The sequence below is a fragment of the Pan troglodytes genome, chromosome 7 (genome assembly GCF_028858775.2).
Source record: "Pan troglodytes isolate AG18354 chromosome 7, NHGRI_mPanTro3-v2.0_pri, whole genome shotgun sequence".
Taxonomy (NCBI): domain Eukaryota; kingdom Metazoa; phylum Chordata; class Mammalia; order Primates; family Hominidae; genus Pan; species Pan troglodytes.
The window spans coordinates 129,406,395-129,432,448 of NC_072405.2; the positions used below are offsets into that span (position 1 = coordinate 129,406,395).

Below are 26,054 nucleotides of genomic sequence, written 5' to 3' on the forward strand. Positions count from 1 at the left end.
AAATGTAATCTACAGGAGGATCACTTGAGTCCAGGAGGTTAAGGCTGCAATGAGCTGTGTTCACACCACTGTACTCCAGCCTGGGTGACAGAGAAAGACACTGTCAGAAAGAGAGAAAAAGAGAGAGAAGGAAGGAATAGTGGGAAGGAAGGAGAGTGGGAAGGAAAGGAAGGGAAGGAGGGAGGGAGGGAAAGAGAGAGAGAAAGAAAAAAGAAAGAGAAAGAAAGAAAAGAAAGAAAGAAGAAGAAAAAAATTTCATCTAGTTCACTCAATTCTTCCCTCTGGTCTGACCACAGATATCACCTGTGCATTCTTTTCTGAAAGCCATCCTAGGAGGCATCTATAGCTTCCCTTGTGAAGTATTTCAATGTTTGATCAATCTCACACCTGGAAATCCAACTCTTCCATACATTGTCCTTGCTTTCACTTAAAATTTCAACATTCTGCACTCAGAAAAAAATAAAAAGAGAGAAAATCTCTGGTCGTGTTTTTTCCTGGATAAATCAATGCACATCACAAGTTACTCTCGCTCAAATTGTCTCATCCCAAGAACTTCATTTTTGTCTTTAGAAGGTTTTGTTTCTCCTCCTTTCATCTGCTGATGGACAGGGCTCTTTCATGCTCTGAGATTGCTGTGGTGATAATGCAGGTATCTGGTCATAATATCGTGTGTGTTGTGTTCTTTGTTTTCAAAGCACATTCACATGCTCACCTTGTTGATCCTAAAACAACTGAGTGAGGTGTGGAGAGCAGATACTATCCCCACATTTAGGAAAGGAAGCATAAAGGAAAGAAAAACAGCAGCCATCATTGCTAAGCGCTGATTGTATCCCAGGTGTTCTATGTCTATTGTCTCATTTGAACTTCCTGAAAGCCCACTCCAGTAGGTGTTATTAGATCAATTTGCTGGAGAGAAAAGTGAGACTCAGAGAGGGAAGTTCTGTACTCAAATTTCTCCAGATAGTGAGTGGTGGAGCTGAGACTTCAGTCAAATCTGTCCTAGTCCAAAGCCAATAAACTCAATCACCGACCTGTTGAAGATTTGTTCAAACCATCAGTGACTAACATGGCATTAAAATCCAAGACTCCTGATTCTCAGTCTGGGCATTGTTCATTAAACCGTTCATTCAATCTTTAATTCTTCAAGGTGCTGGAGCTACAGTTGCCTATGATTAAGACAGTTGCCACTCATGGAAAACTGCTTTGTGGCTTCTCCATTCCTAGTCTCCTATTCTTAGCTTCCTAGGTCATGCCTACAATTTTGGAGTTCTCAAGCATGCAGTCAGAGAGTAATAAGTTATGTGTGCCTCTGTGTGTGTGTGTGTGTGTTTGTGTAAATTTTCTGTTTATTGTCCATCCAGAATTTGCTAGATTCTACAGCAAGAATAAAGATTTGTCAGGCCAAACATCACAATTCAGCAACAAGAATATTTCTTCAAACATAGAGTTGGATGTGGAGAAAAGTAAAAAATATACTGGAAGTTTCTTCCTTTCACCTGATTGTCAAGTGCATGTGAACATACATCCATACTCACAGCTGGATTGTGAGGCAAGCGCTGAGCTGAGGGAAAGATTGTAACCATGTCCACCTTACCCTGGGAGAATGTGCTCATGTTACTGTTTGAGATGCTTCACTCTATTTCATTTTCTGTTTCAAAAGGAGATGATGGTGAAAAAGGAGATCCAGGAGAAGAGGGAAAGCATGGCAAAGTGGGACGCATGGGGCCGAAAGGTAACTAAAATGATGTGAAACTGACATTTTAATATCATAATTGTTCTTCTATCTCTCCTGGCCCTTGCCCTGGAAATTAGCAGCTTTCATAATGCCCTCTGCCCCAACAATGCCTGAAATATATTTCACACATGAATTAACTCGCCATCTGAATGCCCCTCTGAGATTACCTGTCAACAAGACTCTCATATGTTTCTCAAGTTGCATTCTTTAGGGCTGGCTGGTGTGGGACACTGGGAGCCCCAGGGAAAAGCAGTGTCTGAGAATATTTAAGAAACGATGTGTTATAGTGCTGTGTTCATAGCTGTGTCTCCCTTCTAAAGCCACTGCTAAGCAGCATTGTTTTTTTAAGCTGGCATAGAGCTTAAGGAGGAAGATAAAAAGAAACAAAAAGGGCTACCTGATTCATTGATCTATTCACCTTTCCCCAAGATCTCTTTATTTCTTTAATTCCCTCCTTTGTTATATACAAAAGAATAACACACTGGAGAAATGGTGGGGTATGGGAGGAGTGGAATCAAAGATGAAGAGAGTAACACAGATATGATTAGGAAGTGTCTTCACTCACAAAGCTGGGAGTTGGCCTCGCCAAAATATAACTTCTAGGTTGTGATGTGTATGTGTGCACCTTCTGAACACTTGAAATATTTCTTGCCAACTGCTACAAGAGGGCTGCCCTAGACCACTTATTTTAAAATCTTGAATAATTTAAAAGAAAGAGAGACTCACAGACCTGTGAGACCTCAATTTGGGAAATGCCGACTTAAACCTATGTATACATATGCATATCGATTACAAGATTATTCTTACAAAATAAAGATTTTTAATTGGCAAATATTTTTTAGACTTTTATAAAAAGAAATAGCATTGGAAGAGCTCAGTGATTCCTAACCATAGTTTTTTGAATGAAAACTCAGCAGGACCATGTCTGATGTTTCTTTGATCATTAGGTTTTATGACTGCATGTTCCCCGCCCTGTTTTTAAGTGGCACAATTGTTAAATCTTGTTTTAAAAGAGAGAAGAAATAGAATTCCAGAAGGAAGACAAAATAGAGCTAAAGAAGAACAAAACCAGAATTGAGTCAAGAATACTTTCACCTGGCCCTTCTCTAGCCTTTCTTTTAAACATCCTCTGCCATAGTCATTCTAGAAATACTACATCAGCAAGTATTTTAATATCATCATGTCTGTAGTATATATTCATACTCACTCACATTTTAATTTTAATACATACATTATAAGTCTGTTAAACTAGACAATATAGCATGGGATATATATTAGATATCACTGGTAGAAGAATATACTTGTTGGTATTTCTTTCAAGTGAATATCACATTAGCCACATTTCAAGGGAAGATAAAACCTTATGATAAAAAGATAACATGTTTGCTTTTCAGGAATTAAAGGAGAACTGGGTGATATGGGAGATCAGGGCAATATTGGCAAGACTGGGCCCATTGGGAAGAAGGGTAAGTTGCATCTTACTATTCTCCAGTAGCAATTCAAAGCAAATTGAGGCCGGGTACGATGGCTCACACCAGTAATCCCAACACTCAGAGACCGAGGTGGGAGGATACCTTGAAGCCAAGAATTCAAAACCAGCCTGCACAACACAGCAAGACCCAATCTCTACCAAAAAAAAAAAAAATTAATTAGCTGGGCATGGTGGCACATACCTATAGTCCCAGCTACATAGGAGGCTGAGGTAGGAGGATCGTTTGAGCCCATAAGTTTAAGCCTGCAGTGAACCATGATCACACCACTGCAATCCAGCCTGGGTGACACAGTAAGACCCTGTGAAAGAAAGAAAGAAAGAGAAAGAAAGAAAGAAAGAAAGAAAAAGAAAGAAAGAAAGAAAGAAAGAAAGAAAGAAAGAAAGAAAGAGAAGGAAGGAAAGGAAGGAAAGGAAGGAAAGGAAGGAAAGGAAGGAAAGGAAGGAAAGAAAGGAAAGAAAGAAAGAAAATTGAGGATACCCTTAATCATTTTAAGGTTTCGTATCATGAAAATATCTCCTTTTCCTTCTTTTAAATTAATAATTCTGTCTTCATAGTCTGTCTCTTTCTTCCATATATAAGCAATATATCTCACAGCTCAAAAAAAGAAATACCTAGAATAAAACGAAACAAGATGGCAGAAACAGAATCAAGCATCAAGGTCTGATAGTCTTTATGTTGAATTATCTCCTGGGATCTACTTGTTGGCTACAAATCCTTGCTATGATCAAAATGATACATGATTATTAATAAAATACAAAATAGGCAGAGGACAGTAAAATTTTCTTTTTTAATCTGAGTGGATTAACCAAAAATTCTGTGCCTATGATCTATTAACAGGATAGAAACTTGGAGCATATATGTGGATACCCACTTGTTTTCAGTCTTGTCCTGAATTTTTTTTTTTTTTTTTTTTTTTTTGAGAGGGAGTCTTGCTCTGTCACCCAGGCTGGAGTGCAGTGGTGGGATCTCGGCTTACTGCAACCTCTGCCTCCCGGGTTCAAGCAATTCTCCTGCCTCAGCCACCCGAGTAGCTGGGACTACAGATGCCCACCACCACGCCCAGCTGATTTTTTGTATTTTTAGTAGAGACAGGGGTTTCTCTGTGCTAGCCAAGATGGTCTCGATCTTCTGACCTCAGGTGATCTGCCCGCCTTGGCCTCCCAATATGCTGGGATTACAGGCATGAGCCATCACACCTGGCCCTGATCTTATACATCATTAAAGCCTGAATATTAGAAAACAGAGATAGTCTCCTCTGTATTGTCTAAGCATTCCTTCCCTGTCCGCCTCTCAGAAAGCCCCACAATGGCAGCAGGTTCTAATTGCTCCTGATATTCAGTAATTTAAGCAAGCATTGTTTTACTTAGTTTAGAGATACAAAACTGAATGAACATAAAATTTTATTGCAAGACATTCATAGACTATTCAGGAAGATAGAACTTTCTTAAAAAGAATTAGAGGCCGGATGCAGTGGCTCACACCTGTAATCCCAACACTTTAGGTGGCTGAGATTGGTGGATCACCTGAGGTCAGGAGTTTGAGACCAGCCTGGCCAAGATAGCAAAACCCCATCTCTACTAAAAATACAAAAATTAACTGGGTGTGGTGGTGCACGCCTGTAATCCCAGCTACTGGGGAGGCTAAGGTACAAGAATCGCTTGAACCTGGGAGGCGGAGTTTGCATTGAGCCAAGATCATGTCACTGCACTCCAGCTTGGGAGATAGAGTGAGATTCCATCTCAAAGAAAAAAAAAAGAATTATAATACTGAATAACATGACTACTCCAGGACTCATGTTGGAGAGTAAGGCAAGACTGATATGTGAAAGAACAGACCTAGGTCTTGAAGAATAGTAACATTATGGAAATAGGCAAAAGGCACTAGAGAGAGATGCAAGAGATGCTTGTACAAAAAAGATTAGGGGAAGCTCAATCCCATGGGTAATATAATTTCTGTAGCCTTGATGTACCCTCCATCTTTTTGTAAATGCTTGAGCAGCTGCATAATTAAGCATGTGGCTCACTTGTCCAGCAGTATGTCCTTGCAGGCAGGTTGACAGACTGTGGTCTGAGCTTAGGCTGTGGCCTCTCTCTTCTCATCCTGTGGCTCAGTACTCCCTCTTTCTCCACTTTCCAACTCACTCATTTGAGAAATTCCCTTCGGCCTGCATTCGGAGGCAGGGATGAAGGGCAGTGCCACTGAAGAGAAATTGCTATGGGTGTCTCAGATCTGGTGGGTTATATTGTGTATTTCCTTGTGGTTGAAATCCTTAATAGCTGGGGAAGAGCAATATGAGCTTCCCATGGTTCAGAAGTCCTGCTGCAGTGTGTGTCTGTGATGGTTTTACCATGAAGAGTCCTCATGTGTTTCAGTCCTTCCCAAGATGCTGATAAAAGCCACAGCAATGGGTTCACATGGCCATATACCTCGATAAAATTTGTAAAGTAAGACGGATTCACCTCAAATGATTTAAATAGTGCTTCTTAACATTTTTAAAAGATACTACTCCCCTAACAAGGCTTTTAAGACATATTTCTTTTCTAATTGCCTTTCCCCATGAATTTTTAATACCACCCATGGATGATATATTTGTTTAGGTATTCTGTGTATGTTTGTGCTTTATATATTTTTAAAAGAGTACAATTCCACCTCCTAAAAACTAACTTGTGCGTCCTTAAGTGATATTTCCCCATTGAAAATGCACAGGTTAAGATTTCTCTCTCCTGCTCCAGTTTCCCTCAACATCCTTCTTGTACTGGGCAGTTTTGGAGTGGATACAAGAATCTTGGGAGCTAGCTAAGAGGAGCTTGAGGGAGAAACATTTAGTTTGGAGTTAATGAGATATCTTTATGTAATTTGATGTGACTTCCATGTATACTTATTGCTAGCAATTCCAATGCAGAAATAGTTTCCAAGAATACTCCTACCACTTACTATGTAGCTCTATCCAAAGCCAGGATGCAAAAGTGCTGAGTCAGAGGTCGGATCATCATATCAATGAGTCCCGGGGCATCCAGCCCACGAAATGTGTGGGCTGTGGAAAAGAAGCAATGTTTGAAATATACAGGGCCAGAGCTAGTCTGTGGAAAAAAAAGTTTCCAAATCTAACAGCTTATATATGAAAACTACTTTATAGAGGTATAGTCTCAAAATTGACAATATTATTAATTTACATATAACACCAATAACAGTTGTAATGGTGAAAGAAAAATCTGACACTACTACTAATAAAGACAAAATTCAGACTTCTGCTACAGGCCATGAGGATTTGCCTGTCTTACATTAATCCTTCTGCTAAGTACGACTAGCTGGGTCCAAAAAAATATTTAAATACATATCTGAAGGTATGACAGTGCAACCAAAATGAACAGAACTTTAGGGGCCGTGATCTGGAGGAGAAGGGAATCATACTAAGGCAAGTGATGAATTCTGTACTACTTTCCTCCCAAGTCATCCACCAGTTCATAAGTGGGGCAGCCCTAAGTGACTAAGAGGCTTGAGCAGAAAGTTGCTGAAACTGGATTGATATGCAAGGCCTGTCAAAGAGGAATGGCCCAGGAAATGCCCCCATATTCCCAGTTAGAACTCCAGAAATACTACTCCAGAAAACACTTAATTAATTAATTAATACCTATTCATGTTTTTAAAAACTGTTAGCAAATTAGAAATAGAAGGAAACATAATTTGAAAAGGAATACCAACAACAACAAAAATCTACTTAAAAATGATACTCCATAATAAAATACTGAACACTTTATCTCCTGAGACTGGGAATGAAATTAGCACAGCCCTCTATCAGCAATTCTAATCAACATTATGCATGAGGTTCTAATCACAGCAAAAATGGAAGAAAAATAAAAATCATAATAATTGAAAATAAAGGAATATGAGCATTATTTGTGGAGAACATGATTGCATACCTAGTACAAAATAATCTATAGATAATCTATTTGTATTGATAAGTTTTTCAGATGGCTTGACATACAAAAATCAATTTTGTTTCCACATAGAAACAATTTAAAAAGAGACCATTTATAATAGTGTCAAAATAAGTAAATATGTAAAAACAAATCCAACAAAAGTTATAAGCCCTCCACAATAAACTACACATAATGGACAAGAAATTAAAGAATATCTAAGGTAATGAAGGTAAAACTATGTTACTGGGTTGAGAGACTCAATATTGTTAATATGCCAGTTCTCTCCCAGATTGATCCATCGACTCAGTGCTACCTCAGTCAAAATCCCAGAAGTGGGCTAGGCACGGTGGCTCATGCTTTTAATCCTAGCACTTCGGGGGGCCGAGGCGGATGGATCACCTGAGGTCTGGAGTTTGAGACCAGCCTAGCCACGTGATGAAACCCCGTCTCTACTAAACATACAAAAATTAGCCTGGCATGGTAGTGCATGCCTGTAATCCTAGCTACTTGGAAGACTGAGGTGGGAGAATTGCTTGAGCCTGGGAGGTAGAGGTTGCAGTGAGCTGAGATCCCAGCACTGCACTCCAACCTGGGCAACAGAGTGAGATTCTATCTCAAAACAAAAAACAAACAAATAAATCCCAGAAGTGTTCTTTTAGAAATTGATTAGCCAATTCAAAATATATGTGTAAATGAAAATGACCAAAAACACCCAAGACAATTTTGAAAAAATGAAAAATAAAACAAAGGTAGAAGACTTAAATTACTGAGTTTGAGTTTATACATTTATTAGGAAACTAAACCATTAGAATAGTGTAATTTCATGAAGAGATAGACAAATGAATTAAGGGAAGAGTCCAGAAACAGACTACCAAACTTGATTTATGCAAAGTTGACACTATTTTGTAATAGAATTCACAAGCTAATCAATATATAGTACTGAGTTATTGGCTATTCATGTATAAAAATAATAATCTCGATCCCATGCTTAACACTGTACCTAAAATCAATGGTTTATAGATCTAAATTTGGTGGTAAACCCAAATCTGAGAGACCTAAATTTGAAAGGTGAAGCAATAATGCCTCTGGAAGTTAATATAGAAGTCTATATTTTTGATCCTAGGGTAGCCAACACATTTTTAAACAGGATATGACAAAGACTAACCATGTAAGAAAAACTAACAAATTGAAGTCTATCAAAATAAAGAACTTCTGGCCAGGTACAGTAGCTGACGCCTGTACTCCCAGCACTTTGGGAAGCCAAGGCAGGTAGGTCACCTGAGATCGGGAATTCCAGACCAGCCTAGCCAGCATGGCGAAACCCCATCTCTACTAAAAATGCAAAATTAGCTGGGTGTGGTGACACATGCCTGTAATCCCAGCTACTTGGGAGCCTGAGGTGGGAGAATCATTTGAACCAGGGAGGTGGAGATTGCAGTGAGCAAAGATCACACCACTGCCCTCCAGCTTGGGCGACAGAGGGAGACTCCATCTCAAAAATAAAATAAAATAAAATAAAGAACTTCTATTCATTAAAAGATACTTCTCAGAGAACAAAAAAGGAAACCACAGAATTGGCTATGTGCTACCTTTGTATTCAATAAAGGGCTTACATGTAAAACATATAAAGAGATTATACAAATCACTAAGAAAAATAACTGATAACCCAAAGAAATAAAAAAGGTCAAAAGAATAGTCACTTAACAAAAGAACATATTTGACTAAACTATGATAGTACTGCATACTAACCAAAATGGCTAAAATAAAAATGACTGACTATCTAGTGTTGGTAAGGATGCAGAACAACTGAAACTCTTATACTTTGCTTCACTATACCATGGAAATAAATATACTATCTCAATATGCAATAAATGAATGAATATATGGACACAGTATTGGGGAAAATATTCTATACAGAAAAAAACTATATGCCAAATGGTTCTATTTATAGAAATTTCAACAACATGAAAAATTTAGAGCTTGAAAACTTGTAACACAGTTCTAAGTCAGTATGGTGATCTTTAGAAAGGAGGGCTGTAATAATGTGTAGATGACACAAAAGTCGCTTCTTGAGGATCTAGGTATTGTTTACACAGGTATTTTATTCTGTAAAAAGTCATCAAGCTGAATCTTTGTGTTGGCAAACTTTTCTTTGTGTTTTTTTTTCAGTAAGCAAAGTTTAATAAAATAATTTTTGGTTAACTGTGCTAAGCGAAAGAGTATTATCTGACTACGTTATCCCTCTATCATTCTTAAAAATGATATTAGAAATTTGTGGACAGGTAAAGCAGCAATATGAATGCAGCCAAACATACATAGCTAATTATTATGAAAAAAAGCACTTTCAAGGCACAATAATTCATTCATTGACAAAAATATTGTAATGTTTAGTGAATTTTGTAATGTGCAATTGACCTACTTTTAAAATTTAGTGATTTGTTTTTATTTCTTATGATACATATTCATTTTTACAACCACTTTTCCATTTTTAATTTTGTATCTTTTTTTAAAGAAGTCCCTTCAAACTGTATAAGCTTCAGATAAAATGCATCATGGATCTGTCCCTATCTGTATCAACTTCGTTAAACCACTGTGTTAAAGACAGAAAGGTATAGCAGGAAAGTGGGATGTTGGACTTCAAAATTTCTGAGATGCAGCTATGCTAAATGTGATTAAGATCTCGTGTATTGCTCGTATTGCTCTGCAGAGATAGCAGAAGTGGAGGGAGAGGGTAAGTCGCTGCCATGAATAAGTCCAGAATCGAAGAACTTCTTTTTTTTTTTTTTTTAGATAAGTAACATTTTTTAATTGCAGTGATACACAACATAACCTTAGCCATCTTAACTATTTTTAAGTGTACAGTTCAATGGCACTAAGTACTTTCACATTGCTGTGCAAATATCACCTCCATCCACCTCCAGAACTCTTTTCAACTTCCAGAACTGAAGCTCTGTACCCAGTAAACAATAACTCCCCAGATTAAAGTTATTGTTTCTTAGGCTATATTTTTGAGAGCAGTGAACTTCATTTTTTAATGGTCATTCTAGATTTTGCACTTCCCTAGATTTAGATGTGTAAGTCTTGATGGGATTCCATCCAGAAGAGTTAAAGCTAAGGATCTTAAGCACAGTCTTAACCCTTGAATAAAATAAGACTATGTAACTTGGGAGCATAGTAGATGACGAAGGCAAGAAAGGCTCAAGAGTTTTTAGTACGATTAGCTGAGCCCCAAAGTGGATGAACTTCCAGAGATGTTGGAAAAGTACCAGTCTTGAAATGATAGGGTTAGCTAACCTTATTTCCTTCATGCTAATTCCTCCTTTAAGGCTTGGGTACATAGCACCTAATACATACCTGTATCACTGTACTCACTGTCATATCTGATTAGCTTATCTGTTTCCCCTCATAGACCTGAACTTCTTGGGAGAACAAATGAATGAAATGTTCACTGGATTTGTTTCTTTAAATAAAATAAGCTCTGTTGGGACCCTAGTATTTAACCATTTTATCTTAATGCCTATTATATATTATAGACACTTTCTAGATGTTTGTTGCATTAAACATGAAAAACTGCATAATAAAACATATTATTTCTTACAACTTGTTTCTCTTTACTACTACATATTCCTATAAGTACCACTTTTCCTTAATATCAATTTCCACCATTAGCTACTAAGATTTTCTTCCTCTCCAGAGATATTCCATCAAATTTATGAGCATGTCCTGGAATCTTTTTTAATGGAGATGCAATGATCCGTCTCACTTGGATTAATTTCATTTTTAATCTGTACTTTGAAATTTATTGTCCTTATTTTGATGATTGTCTTTCTGAATATTTTACTGACTCAGATTAATCTCAACTTTCTAGGCTGGCCTTAATGTTGTCACTTGCATGGATAGGGTAGCTTCCTGGATGTCAATATTTCATTTTAGGAATAAGAAATAATAGTGATTTAGTATAGGTAAATTCCATCTCATAGCAAAATAAATGTTTTATTTAAGGTCAATAATCCATTTATGCTGAAAGCATTATGATTTTTTTGTTTGTTTGTTTGAATGTGACCTCTAATTCAACTTTTAGACAGTTATTACAGACATGTTCCCACTCATCGGCCAAAATCAGTTTTTGTGGATGACTTTAAATCATAATTTGTTTTGGGGAAATAGACATTGTAAGCTCAAATCTTCCATAAGCTGGCTAAGTACTTGGCATGCATTCCTTTACCATAACTCAGATTCAGGAAACAGAAGTTAACATTGGTTGAGCATTCTCTGTGAGTCAAGCCCAGTGCTAATCCCATTATAAGAAAATATTACTATACCTAATTTATTCTCCTTAATGATCTCATAATTTTAGGTACTAATTATTTCTACCTTTAAGATAAAGAAAAGGAGGCTTAGAGAAATTAAGTAACCTGTCCACGTGTAGCCGGTAAGTGGCAAAGCCAGGATTCAAACCCTGGTTTTGGGGAGCTTTCGTCATCTTTCATTGCACCACACTGCTTTGGTGTTCCCATTTGTCGTGAAATGAAAAGAAATCATGTCAAAATACTGAAAAGTAGTCACAGAGTTTATGTCTTCTCAGAAAAAAAAGACCACATAGCAATTCAAGAAACTGTTTTCTATATTATTAAGTTCTAGCTAAGGGCTACTGCTTCAGTGAAGCCTTCTCCACTCTGATCCACACCATCTTTTCTTTTTCTGAATTTCTACCAGGCTTTTCATTTGCTTCGCTCTGTTAGTACATGATAGTATCTCATCTCTTGTTCTCTTATGTGTGTTTTGCTTTCCTTAAAAGCCCGTCATTTTCCCAAGGCACTTGATTTATGCTTCTTTTATGTCCATTATAAAGCTTAGCCCAGAACTAGGATCATAGCATAACTGGAATCAACGTTCCATCTGTGTTGAATTAAAAGGGATTCACATGCAAAGAAAATATAATGTTTTAAAAAATCGAAACATTAAACCCATAATCATACAATCTTTTAAGTGCATAATGTTTTTGATGGTGATGAGGACTGCTATTCTTTGCAAATTTTGATAACATTTTTCAAACACCTTGCTTTTTTTCATTAAACCATTGGTTAACTCATTGGGAAGCACCATGAAACGGGGGTTAGAAATGGTTGGGCTGGAATATCAGCACTGCCATTTAATGGCTAGATGTCCTCGAGCAAGTTATTTTGCCTCTCTGATCCTCAATTTCTTCAAGTTGTAGGATAAAGATAATTATAACACTTAGTTCATGAGATTTAATGTGATAATATGTGTAAGGTATCCCAAATAGTACTTGGTGATTGATTGGTACTTAGTAAAATGTATATTCCCTTTCTTCCATGAATATCTCAAAATCTATTCTTATTTTTTCCAACTGACATGTAAGAGAAATAAGGAATTTGCAGGGTATAACTAAGGTGTGAGCAGATTGATATTACTGAGCAGGGTGCTCGACATATGCTCATGCCTTTATCCCAACTATATCCTCTGCTGTACCTTGAACCTGACCTTGTGCCCACTTTCATTCAGTTGCTGAAGCTTTTCATAGCGAAGCTCAAATGCTAAACTTTCCTTTACCCTTCCACTTGAAGCACTATCTCTTCTGCCTTCCTCTCAGACTATGTTATCTCTCTGTTCAATGTCTCTCTCACAACATGTATCACGTTTCATTGGTATAGATTTCACCGTTGTCTCATTTCATCCAAGTACAAGTTCCAAGCCTTCCTCCTGCACATGTAAACTGTATTCTGGCCTTCAAGGACCCCCACCTTCTGTTTGGGGAGCACATGAATGACTGGCATCAACTCTAAAGAAATGTGTCCACATGGCTCAGTTTAGAAAGGCTCAACAAATCCTTGGGGCCCCAGCAGGCATGCCTTCTTCTGAATGATCAAAAGTAACTATGTAAGGAACTTTTAAAGAAACACATCAGACAATGATGAGAAAAGCCAATGGGTGTCCTCAGCGCATGCAACATGGGGCGCCCTACAGGTTTTAGAGTGGCTTCCACTTTTTCTCTGTTGCTGGTGAACGGTGAGGCTTGGCAGAACCTTAATACCAACTCCATTCCCTTTTGCATTGTCCCCTTGGGCCATATAACTAATTCTCTGACCACACCACATTCCTGTGAGGGTAAGCTCCATATACCTAGCCTAGGTGACCTTCATCCTGCATTCATCCCTCGTGAGTTCTTTTTCTTTTTTTCCAGATCACTATTGAAGCATAAACTCTATTTTAATCCGTCAGGGTCTTCCCTTTTGATTCTCAAGAACCTCAGCCAAACATTTCTTCCTGAAAATCAAAAGCTTTTGCTTTCAATTATTGTGTCTGATGTGGGCTTCAAGAACTTATTTTGAAGTTGAAAAAAAAATTAACGTGTTTTATTCTTTCTCTCTGCTTTAAAAATCCTGCTTCTCTGAGAATTATTTTGTGGATACCTGTGAGTGAGAAAATGATTACATATAAAGAAGTACAGAGAGGGAAAGTACCAAGGTTGCTATTTCAGTATAATATATTTGACATGACTTTGTATTATTAGTATTTGCATACATCACTTCACTTCTAAAAATTGTAAACTCCTTCAAGTCATAGGTTGAATCTTATGTTTCTGTATATCCTTTGAAAGCACCCAGACTTTTGGTTTTCATAGAGTAAGTAAACAGTAAATATTTGTCTAATTAAGTTGAAAAAGCACAATACATGTGTTTTTTTGTTTTGTTTTGTTTTGTTTTGGAAATCCAAGGGCAAAGCCACTTGGAATAACTTGGGGCATGATAAGTACAAAGACACTATAGTGTGCTAACAAATTGATCGAGATTCACATAACAATGGTAGTTTTAAAATTGAAAACATGCTGAGAATTGTGTTAGCCTTGTTCAGAAGGCCACGTTATTAAAAAAAATGTTAATAGGATAGGTTACACAAATTCAAATGCTTCTTACAAACCCTGCTGGAATTCTATATTCAATCTAAATAAATTATGACTCATTTAATTAGTTGCACCTGTGTAGCCAATTGAAAATCACATTATTTATAAAAACCAAGAGGTATTAGAGAGATTAGCTGTAGATATTGCAAATACAATTTAAACTGCTTTGACTCTAGATGTAAATTCACTCCTTCCTCCCTCCCTCCCCCCTTCCTTCCTTCTTTTCCTTCCTTCATTCCCTTCCTTCCTTCCTTCCTTTTTTCCCTTCTTCTTTTATTTTAATTTTATTTTATTTTGGTTGCTATTGTTTTTATTCAGGTGACAAAGGGGAAAAAGGTTTGCTTGGCATACCTGGAGAAAAAGGCAAAGCAGGTACGATATGTTCAATGTTCTCTTTGATTTCTAGCATGATTCCAAGTTTATTCATCTCAAAAATAAATATATTTCAAATGAAAAGCAAGAGTCCTTTTAGTATGCTTAACCTTATTTTCCTCAGGCTAGAAGAAAGGGAAGAAGGGGACTTCCTGTCTCCCTGCTGGTGACTTTCCAAGCCCTGGGGACAGGGATGATGACACGTTTCATCCCTGCCATGCTTACTATGAGAAGAAAGCCCAGCCCATCAGGAAGCAGCCTAATTCTTCTGGGCCAAGAGAAAAATATGGCAGTAGGCCCTGCCTCAGCATGGCATGCCTTGCCTTTCACTAGCATCTCAACCAAATACTGGCCATCAGAGTGCAGCAGCAGCCTGACCAGATGCAGACAGGCCCCTGGTTACAGTACATGCTTTCCATGGCCACGGAGATTATCTAGGGTTATTGTCCTGGAGATTTATTCCCAGTGCTTTACACAGGGAAAGAAAGTAGATTGTTCTTTGGTAATTTCAATTGTTTCTATCCACAGGGGTATGGTGAAGACAATTCTAAGAACTCTTTGACATTCTTCATATTTCATATGAATATGGATACATAAGGCCATAGATTTTTTTCCTTTGGCTAATAAAATTATTTTTAATTTTCAAGCTACCAAAGGAAAAAAATTGAAATGTTTGTGTATAACAGCCATTAAATAGAAAAAGAGAATCATTTGAATTTTACATCGGTTTCCTTGTAATTCCCTCTCTGTCACAGCAATATTTGCAGGTTGTTGAAAAGTTAGGTGAGCAAAGAAGAATGAAAGACACATTAAAATCATAGTTAATCCACAAACTGGGCAACTGGCTTTTACAAACTTCAGTTGAATCTATTTATATGATTCAAACTTTGTCCTTGAAACATGCAAGCTGTATTTTAAATGGATAATTAGAATTAACATTTGATTTAATCATGAAAAGTTTCTTCTGTCTTAGAAAAACTGTGTCATCTATTGAATAATGCAATAACACAAGAGAACACTGGCAGGAAATATGTTTCAAGAAAGCTGTAAAAATTTTATTCTGAGATTGGGCAGACACATTCTGTGTTCAACAAAAAAAAATGCCAAATGGTCCAAAATGTGTATGCAGTGGTTGTCATATATATTCTTCTTTTTAATAATCTAGTTTAGAATTGTCTTATAGTTCATTCAAAACATTTACAAAGATATTTTCTGAAATTCTATAAATAATGTAAATTGGAAACCTTATTTTAAATAAAAGGTTTAAAGTATAGCCATTCACAGATATATAGAACCAGACTAGAAAAAGATAGTGAATATTGGAAAGAGAGCAAATGTTCCTTTCCACTGGTCTGCAGGTACTTCAACATGAATTCACAGTTTTTGTCATTTAAAAGGTACTGTCTGTGATTGTGGAAGATACCGGAAATTTGTTGGACAACTGGATATTAGTATTGCTCGGCTCAAGACATCTATGAAGTTTGTCAAGAATGGTGAACATATTCTCTTTTGTGTTATGTATCTATTGATAGATCTCCATCAACACTACAATTCCAATACTCTTAGATGGAAATATCTTGAGTTGGACAAAGGGCTATTGAGATAGTGTCACCAGTTTAAGGGTCTCCCAAATTGCTAATTATCCACTAAGACTCCCCTAGGACACCTCAAGTCCGCTACATATATTTATATGTATGTGCATTGCTTATGGGAAGAGAAAGACTTTCTTAGGTGAGGGGAATGGAGAAAAGAGCAGAGTGTGGCAAGCTATGCTGTAAGAATAAAAAGAGACAGTAAGAGTCACACAGAACTAGCATCTCAGAAAATAGAGGTAATAATAACAATAACTGCTTTCTTGAGTGCATGGAATAGTGCACAACTACTAGCATTATCTCACTGAGTTTTCATAATTGTTTATGTAGTATGTAGTTACTATGATAACTAAAGCTTAGAGGAAGTACCTTGCCCATAGATACAGACCTAATGAGCAGTAGAGCAGGAATGTAGTACAAGCTTCTCTGACTCCTCTATCCACAATACAAACATCATGTGTTTATCTGTTTTCCAACTTCCAATACTGGTCATTTTTTGTTATCCCTTGTCCATTTTTTAATGCTAGTTATCAGAAAAGCCCTTGAAGTGGAAAGGGCTTATGTATTTTCTTCTGAGACAGTATTAATAAGATAACTATTATAATTACAGTTAAAATTGGTTTCTTTTTCTTATACTTTCATTTATTGTAACTCAGCTGTATTTGCTGTACATTGTTGGAATCACATAGATGGTGTCTCGTGTTCATCCTCATCTTGTAACACTAGAGGCAAAGGAAATACTTGATATTAACTAACCACACTAATTATAACTTTGGTTGTAATCTGTACTGAAGATTCTGTCTCTTATATGACTTAGACTGTCATGAATAAGCCAGATCATACAGGGAGAACATAGAGCAATAGTTCTGAACATATTGGTGGTCATAGATTTCTTTGTGAATTAAAGTTATGGATCCTAAAATGCCTATGTAGAGGCCGCTGACACCCAAAACATACATGCCATATTATGAGAGAAGGGTGATTCTCAGTCTCCAGTTCTGTCCTGAAGCTAACTCAGTAGCTCAGTCTTCCTCTTGTACCTGGGATGAAATATGGACAATCCCAATTCATGTACATGTTCACAGCCCAGGAATTTGGTCCAATGTGGACAAACATCTGTATTATTCCTACATCATTTCAATAAGCATTTACCATTCCCATAAGTATTCCAGGCACTGAAGCTGAAGAGTGTCAAAGACATGGTCCTTGTCCTTAAGACATTCACAGGTAAGTAGGAGAGAAATTCAGGCAAACGATGAGACTAAAATGTGTTGAGTGCTAGAAGGAGGAAGTGAAAGGGGCAATGGAAACTTGGGGAAGAGCGACTGCCATGTCTATCCAAGGGCATTGGGAAGACTTCTTATAGGGGAAAACATTTCCACTGAGATCTAAAGGATGAGTAGAAGTTTACCAGGTAGAAAAGACTTTCTAGGCATAAAAGGCTTGGAAGTATAAGAGAAAAGGGCCTGCTCGTGTGGCCACCAGTATAGCTAAAGCATAAACTATGTTGGGAAATATAGTATGAGATGGGCTGGCTGAAAGTTCATGTAACATGTCTTTGTCAACTTTGTGCTGGCCAAGTGTGTGAGAAGTTGAGGAGAAAAGGAAGGGAGAACAAACGGTAGATATGTGTTCTCTATTTGATAACTAGAGGTGGGGGTAATTAAATCTGTGACTACCTCATAAGAGGGCTTTGAAAAATAATTCTTGAATATTGAATAAATAAATGTAAATCTGGCAATATAATATAATTTTGTTGCCTTTTATCTTTTTGAGATACATAATGATATTCCTTTTTCTCTCCCTGCAGTGATAGCAGGGATTAGGGAAACTGAAGAGAAATTCTACTACATCGTGCAGGAAGAGAAGAACTACAGGGAATCCCTAACCCACTGCAGGATTCGGGGTGGAATGCTAGCCATGCCCAAGGATGAAGCTGCCAACACACTCATCGCTGACTATGTTGCCAAGAGTGGCTTCTTTCGGGTGTTCATTGGCGTGAATGACCTTGAAAGGGAGGGACAGTACGTGTTCACAGACAACACTCCACTGCAGAACTATAGCAACTGGAATGAGGGGGAACCCAGCGACCCCTATGGTCATGAGGACTGTGTGGAGATGCTGAGCTCTGGCAGATGGAATGACACAGAGTGCCATCTTACCATGTACTTTGTCTGTGAGTTCATCAAGAAGAAAAAGTAACTTCCCTCATCCTACGTATTTGCTATTTTCCTGTGACCGTCATTACAGTTATTGTTATCCATCCTTTTTTTCCTAATTGTACTACATTTGATCTGAGTCAACATAGCTAGGAAATGCTAAACTGAGGTATGGAGCCTCCATCATCATGCTCTTTTGTGATGATTTTCATATTTTCACACATGGTATGTTATAGACCCAATAACTCGCCAGGTTACATGGGTCTTGAGAGAGAATTTTAATTACTAATTGTGCACGAGATATTTGGTTGTCTATATGTCAAATGAGTTGTTCTCTTGGTATTTGCTCTACCATCTCTCCCTAGAGCACTCTGTGTCTATCCCAGTGGATAATTTCCCAGTTTACCGGTGATGATCAGGAAGGTTGTTGATGGTTAGGCTAACCTGCCCTGGCCCAAAGCCAGACATGTACAAGGGCTTTCTGTGAGCAATGATAAGATCTTTGAATCCGAGATGCCCAGATCTTTTACCAGTCACACTCTATGGCCATGGCTATACTTGGAAGTTCTCCTTGTTGGCACAGACATAGAAATGCTTTAACCCCAAACCTTTATATGGGGGACTTCTAGCTTTGTGTCTTGTTTCAGACCATGTGGAATGATAAATGCTCTTTTTGTATTTCTGATCTATCGATTTCACTAACATATACCAAGTAGGTGCTTTGAACCCCTTTCTGTAGGCTCACACCTTAATCTCAGGCCCCTATATAGTCACACTTTGATTTAAGAAAAATGGAACTCTTGAAATCAAAAGAAAAAAATGGGGAATTGTTCACAAACAATATTGGTTATAGTTCTCTTGCTAAATTGCCCACTGCTATTAACTTAACTTCATTTTTATTTATCTTAGGTTTACCTGCATCAATTTTATTCACCTTAGGCATAGGGAATGAGGGAAGGAGTTTGTGAAGCCTTAAGAAAATTCTGGAAGCTTCAAAGTGCTACCAACATCATCTCCAGGCCCCCTCGTCCTTGCCTCTAACATATCACTAATGGTGACATTTCATGGGAGGCCTTTTACTCTTCATAAATATATGTCATAGAAATCCTACTGGAGATGTCCCTTCTAATACTCTGGCATCACAGAAATGTGTGAGGCACAGAATTCGGAACATGCTTAGAACTCACATTTACTGAGCTGGTAAAATTCTACCTTGAACTGTAGATCAAACCTCAAAGCAGCTTTCACTTGGAATTTAAAAATAAACAGTTCAAACATACTCTAGATTATCACCCTATAAACTTCTACTCCAGTTATGGTTTCTGACATATGATTAGACTGTTTCAAATGCTGGCAAAATGGTTAATGAAGTAAAAGAAACAGATCAACAACATATGTTCACCTTAAACCATCTGTTCATGATTTCACCCGTGACTAACTGGTTATGAGATAGGACTTAATTAGGTTATTTCTGTGGGTTCAACAAGGGCCATAAACTCAGATCCTACAGGGGCCAGGCAGATGACTTACCTAAATGAAGTGGAACAGGTGGGGACCCTAGTGCACTGAGCACAGCTTGCCCTTCCAAAGGAGCCAGCTGCTCCTCAGTGGCTGCTGCTGGTGCTAGGGAGGACCCAATCTTGCTAAATGTGCTGATATTTCAAGAGAAGTCAGAAAGCTGGGACTTTGTAACATAAGCTCATATTTTAATATGTTGGCAACTAATTAATTTTTAACCCAAATTTTAAGTGGGTTAAAAATTAATTAAAATTAAAGATTTGAGGTCAAAAGTCTTCTAGCTAAAATTGTGATCATTTCATTTCTTACTTCTGGAGGAAGGTTCAGAAGGTTCTCTAACCGAATAGAATGTCATTAGGATATGATGACATCAAAGTCAAGATATCCCATTAATACCTTATTCAATTCAGCTTAATAATAGGAATTTGTTATATGTTTGACATTTATCAGGTTACTAGTTAAACTCTTTTGAGATGATAGCACATGATATTTTAAAGGCAGAAAAGCTTAATAAAAATTACAAAGCAGGACATCAAAAGCCAGTATCCTTGGATAGAAAGCCATCCCAGATCATGAGGAATGAAAACCTAGAAACACCTGTAGGAAAATAAAGCTCATATGTAAGAAGAGAGGAAGGAGAGACATGCAGCAAATGTTGCCTACGGGCAACTTCATGTTAAGGATCCATGTTCTGATTTGTTCTAAGCCCCCAAAGTATGAGTATTTATTGTGTGCACTGTTAGTGCTATTATTATTTACTGTGAATGTTATAATAATAGTTCTCTCAATGACTCATGTTGTCTGTGATGCTTCCAAGAGAAGATAACAGAACTTCAACAAATAAGGTATATCCTGCAACCTTGCCTGAAAGAAATTTTGAAGACACCACACACTTAATTAAAATTACTATAAAAACTCAAATTTGTGAAGCACGTTGTGCTTTAAAAAATGCCTTCACATATCAATTTTCATTTGATTCTGATAAACTCTGTGAAGGACGAAAAACAGTCATTTTTACTGCCACTTCCCAATGATAATACTGAGGCCCAAGGAAGCTAAGCAATTTACCAAAATCAGCTCACATATAAATGAATGCCATTAGCCTGCTGATTGAAACTGCCAATGCAGTGTCTTCTCCAATTTCTGTGCATTGCTCATGTATTGAATGGAAGTTCATCCACAATGGTCTTGTGATAGCAGGGGCTCAAACAACTTATCTGTACTACATTCCAAAGTTAAAGATGAGGATTAATTAACAGAGATGCTGGATACAGCAACTTGCCTTACAAATTTAGTGTTCACTGTTTTGTTTTTCAATTCACAAATGTCCACATAGGCATTAGTGTTGAGGAGGTGACTTACGGCAGCCACAGTACAATTCTGCAGGTAACTAGAGATATAGGGCAATCAAAACAGATATATATAAAAATCAATTTTGTTAGTCTTTTCAAAATACCAGCTCCTCAATTCCTGGACTTTTTGATGGGTTTTTCATGTCTCTATCTCCTTCAGTTCTGCGCTGATCATAGTTATTTCTTGTCTTCTGCTACCTTTTGAATGTGCTTGTTCTCGCTTCTCTAGTTCTTTTAATTTTGATGTTAGGGTGTTGATATTAGATCTTTCCTGCTTTCTCCTGTTGGCATTTAGTGCTATAAATTTCCCTCTAAACACTGCTTTAGCTGTGTCTCAGAGATTCTGAGACAAACATACGTTGTGTATTTGTTCTCATTGGTTTCAAAGAACTTATTTATTTCTGCCCTAATTTTGTTATTCCACCAGTAGTCAGTCATTCAGGAGCAGGTTGTTCAGTTTCCATGTAGTTGTGTGGTTTTGAGTGAGTTTTTTAACCCTGAGTTCTAACTTGATTGGGCTGTGGTCTGAGAGACTGTTTGTTATGATTTCCATTAGTTTGCATTTGCTGAGGAGTGTTTTACTTCCAATTATGTGGTCAGTTTTAGAGTAAGTGCAATGTGGTGTTGAGAAGAATGTATATTCTGTTGATTTGGGGTGGAAAGTTCTGTAAATGTGTGTTATATCCGATAACAAGTTCTGAAATTGAGGCAGTAATTAATAGCCTACCAACCAAAAAAAAAGCCCAAGACTAGACAGATTCATAGCTGAATTCTACCAGAGGTACAAAAAGGAGCTGGAGCCATTCCTTCAGAAACTATTCCAGACAATAGAAAAAGAGGGACTCCTTCCTAACTCATTTTATGAGGCCGGCATCATCCTGATACCAAAACCTGGCAGAGAAACAACAACAACAAAAATTTCAGGCCAATATCCTTAATGAACATTGATGTGAATATCCTCAATACAATATTGGCAAACCGAATCCAGCATCAGAAAGCCTATCCACCATGATCAAGTCGGTGTCATCCCTGGGATGCAAGGCTAGTTCAACATACGCAAACCAATAAACATAATCCATCACATAAACAGAACCAATGACAAAAACCACATGATTATCTCAATAGATGCAGAAAAGGCCTTTGATAAAATTTAACACCCCTTTATGCTAAAAACTCTCAATAAACTATTTAGTGATAGAACATTTCTCAAAATAATAAAACTATTTATGACAAACTCACAGCCAATATCATACTGAATAGGCAAAAGCTAGAACCATTCCCTTTGAAAATGGGCACAAGACAAGGATGCCCTTTCTCACCACTCCTATTCAACATAGTATTGGAAGTTCGGGCCAGAGCAATCAAGCAAAAGAAAGAAATAAAGGGCATTCAAATAGGAAGAGAGGACCTCAAATTGTCTCTGTTTGCAGATGACATAATTGTATATTTAGAAAACCCCATGGTCTCAGCCCAAAATCTCCTTAAGCTGATAAACAACTTCAGCAAAGTCTCAGGATACAAAATCAATGTGCAAAAATCACAAGCATTCCAATACACCAATAATAGACAAACAGAGAGCCAAATCATGAGTGAACTTCCATTCACAATTGCTACAAAGAGAATAAAATACCTAAGAATCCAACTTACAAGGGAAGTGAAGGACCTCTTCAAGAACTACAAACCACGGTTCAAGGAAATCAGAGACGACACAAACAAATGGAAAAACATTCCATGCTCATGAATAGGAAGAATCTATATTGTGAAAATGGCCATACTGCCCAAAGTAGTTTGTAGATTCAATGCTATTCCCATCAAGCTACCACGGACTTTCTTCACAGAATTAGAAAAAACTACTTTAAATTTCATATGGAACCAAAAAATAGCCCGTATAGCCAAGACAATCCTAAGCAAAAAGGACAAAACTGGAGGCATCACGTTACCTGAATTCAAACTATACTACAAGTCTTCAGTAACCAAAAAAGCATGGTATTGGTACCAAAACAGGTATATAGACTAATGGAACAGAACAGAGGCCTCAGAAATAATGCTACACAATTACAACCATCTGATCTTTGACAAACCTGACAGAAATGAGCAATGGGGAAAGGATTCCCTATTTTAAAAATGTGTTGGGAAAACTGGTTAGCCATATGCAGAAAAATGAAATTGGACCCCCTTTTTACACCTTATACAAAAATTAACTCAAGATGGATTAAAGACTTAAATGTAAGACCTAAAACCATAAAAACCCTAGAAGAAAACCTAGGCAATACCATTCAAGACATAGGCATGGGCAAAGACTTCATGACTAAAACACCAAAAGTAATGGCAACAGAAGCCAGAATTAACCAATGGGGTCTAATTAAACTAAAGAGCTTCTGCACAGCAAAAGAAACTATCATTAGAGTGAACAGGCAACCTACAGAATGGGAGAAAATTTTTGCAATCTATCCATCTGACAAAGGGCTAATATCCAGAATCTACAAGGAACTTAAATTTACAAGAGAAAAACCCCATCAATAAGTGGGTGATATGAATAGACACTTCCTAAAAGAAGACATTTATGTGGTCAACAGACAGACAAAAAAAAGATCATCATCACTGGTCATTAGAGAAATGCAAATCAAACCACAATGAGATAACATCTCACACCAGTTACAATGGCAATCATTAAAAAGTCAGGAAACAACAGATGCTGGAGAGGATGTGGAGAAATAGGAATGCTTTTACACTGTCAGTGGGAGTGTAAATTAGTTCAACCATTGTGGAAGACAGTGCAGCGATTCCTCAAGGATCTAGAACCAGAAATACCATTTGACCCAGCAATCCCATTACTGGGTATATACCCAAAGGATTATAAATCATTCTACTATAAAGACACAAGCAAATGCATGTGTATTGCAGGACTTTTCACAATAGCAAAGACTTGGAACCAACCTAAATGCCCATCAATGATAGACTGGATAAAGAAAATGTGGCACATATACACCTTGGAATACTATGCAGCTATAAAAGGATGAATTCTTGTCTTTTGCAGGGACATGGATGAAGCTGGAAACCATCATTCTCAGCAAACTAACACAGGAACAGAAAACCAAACACTGCATGATCTCACTCATAAGTGGGAGTTGAACAATGAGAACACATGGACACAGGGAGGGGAACATCACACACTGGGCCTCTTAGGTGGGTGGAGGGCTAGGGGAGGGATAACATTAGGAGAAATACCTAATGTAGATGACAGGTTGATGGGTGCAGCAAACCACCATGGCACATTTATACCTATGTAACAAACCTGCACGTTCTCCACACGTATCTCAGAACTTAAAGTATAATTTAAAAAAAATCAAGATTTGCCCCAAGCAAAAATAAGCATGTAATTATTTTCCTCATAAAAGAATTCACTAGAGAAGTGAGTCACTGCGCAAACACAGTAGAAAGTTGTACACCCTTGTTATAGAAAGATATAGCAAATGCTGATTGCACTTTGGACAACTCACTCACAAACACTGCTGGCATTTTAAACAGTGCATTTCATCCTGCTTAGATCTGTGTTACCCAAATATGAGCAGCTCTAATTGTCCTTAATCAAACAATTTCCAGGTCTTTGGATTGTATCCTTTGAGGCAGCAAGATACTTGTGAAATGGTAAAAGTAAACTAAACAGCATCACTCACAGCATCAACATATTGAGACTAAATTTTCTCAGGTATTATCAATGATAGGAAAATGACAGTGTGATTCCTTCCAGGGTAGTACTGGTTTGACAGCATCACTTAGAAATTAAAAATCTAGATCTGATATCGCAACTGCCTGAAGGTCACACCAACTGTGCTTCTTACTAGTTGTTCATATTAGGAGAATATCTTAAGTGCTCTAAACTTTGTTTTTCTAATCTACATAGTTCTTCCCCACATAATGTGATGAATAAAAGATGCAATGTAAGGAGGTATTTAATGGAGTACCAGCAAAATAAGTTATATGAATGCAAAAAAACTTAGCCATTACTACCAACTACCTCTACTGCCAGACTCATGTTGAAAAGAAAACATATTTTAACACATATTAAAACTTACCTATGTGAATATATGTCTATCATATATATACTGTACATACAACATATATATGCATATACTAAGTGTGTGTGTGTACAGCACAATAAATTTTTTATACTTATTTATAGATAAAATTTTTATGTGAGGAAAGGTGAACAAATTTGCCAAAAGTTGTACTGCTTGTTAGAATTAGACCTGAAGTCCATCACTGGATATGATTGATTCTAAAACTATCTATACCTTTTTATAGGATGCAATTTATCTGAACCTATGGTGATCACATAAAATTAACTATTTTCTACTTAAAAATGAAATCATTAACTTGTATCTCCTTGGGTTTGTAAGGCCTTCATAATATAGCCAAATCCTTTAAAATTCATGTGTTGGGGGGACATCTGACATGTCCTTTCACGTGGGATTGAAGGAAAGGAGCCACTGGCCACAGATATTGTACATATGGATCCTTTTATGAACATAAGACTTTATTTTGCTGTTTCCCTAATACATAGTCATGCAGTTCATATTTGAACATTTTTGGTAATCTGGTAAGCCTATTTAAAAGTTTTTTCTTATAGTGACCTAAAATATACTTTTCTCTGATTTCCACCCATTGTTCCTTCCTTTTCTTCTGCTGTTTATAACTCTGGGAAGTCTGGTGCTGACACAAGCTGGAGCACCAAGAGCAGAGTCTTAAAGAAAAGACAAATAAGAAAGGGAATAACTGTCCTTACTATAGACACAAAGGTGAATAAATAGGACTACACAAACCTCAAGACCTAGATCATATGCTCCATACTCAATACGTTTAAATTTTGTTGGTGAAACACAAAAGAGACAAATGTGGAGAACGAATTGTATTCAAAGCCAACTGCAACATCTCAAACATAACTAGTCTATTAGAAGGTGGTGCATGGTAGACAGGGTTCAACCCCC

General features: G+C 37.3%; 1 protein-coding gene across 3 annotated transcripts in view; it reads left to right on the plus strand.

The window, feature by feature from the left end:
- Positions 1-25,727, plus strand: part of COLEC10 (collectin subfamily member 10) — a 119,339-nt gene extending 93,612 nt beyond the window's left edge. The window contains exons 2-7 of one of the 3 annotated variants that reach the window (XM_054656966.2): positions 1,661-1,732; positions 3,130-3,201; positions 14,392-14,445; positions 15,843-15,938; positions 17,202-17,264; positions 17,848-25,727. In XM_054656966.2, coding sequence (XP_054512941.1) covers positions 1,720-1,732; positions 3,130-3,201; positions 14,392-14,445; positions 15,843-15,938; positions 17,202-17,264; positions 17,848-18,239 — 690 coding nt within the window. In that variant the 5' untranslated portion in view covers positions 1,661-1,719 and the 3' untranslated portion in view covers positions 18,240-25,727. The remainder of the gene's footprint in view (positions 1-1,660; positions 1,733-3,129; positions 3,202-14,391; positions 14,446-15,842; positions 15,939-17,201; positions 17,265-17,847) is intronic. The other 2 variants (XM_016959802.4, XM_528282.9) reach the window with 2 other exon arrangements.
- The last annotated feature ends 327 nt before the right edge of the window (positions 25,728-26,054 follow it).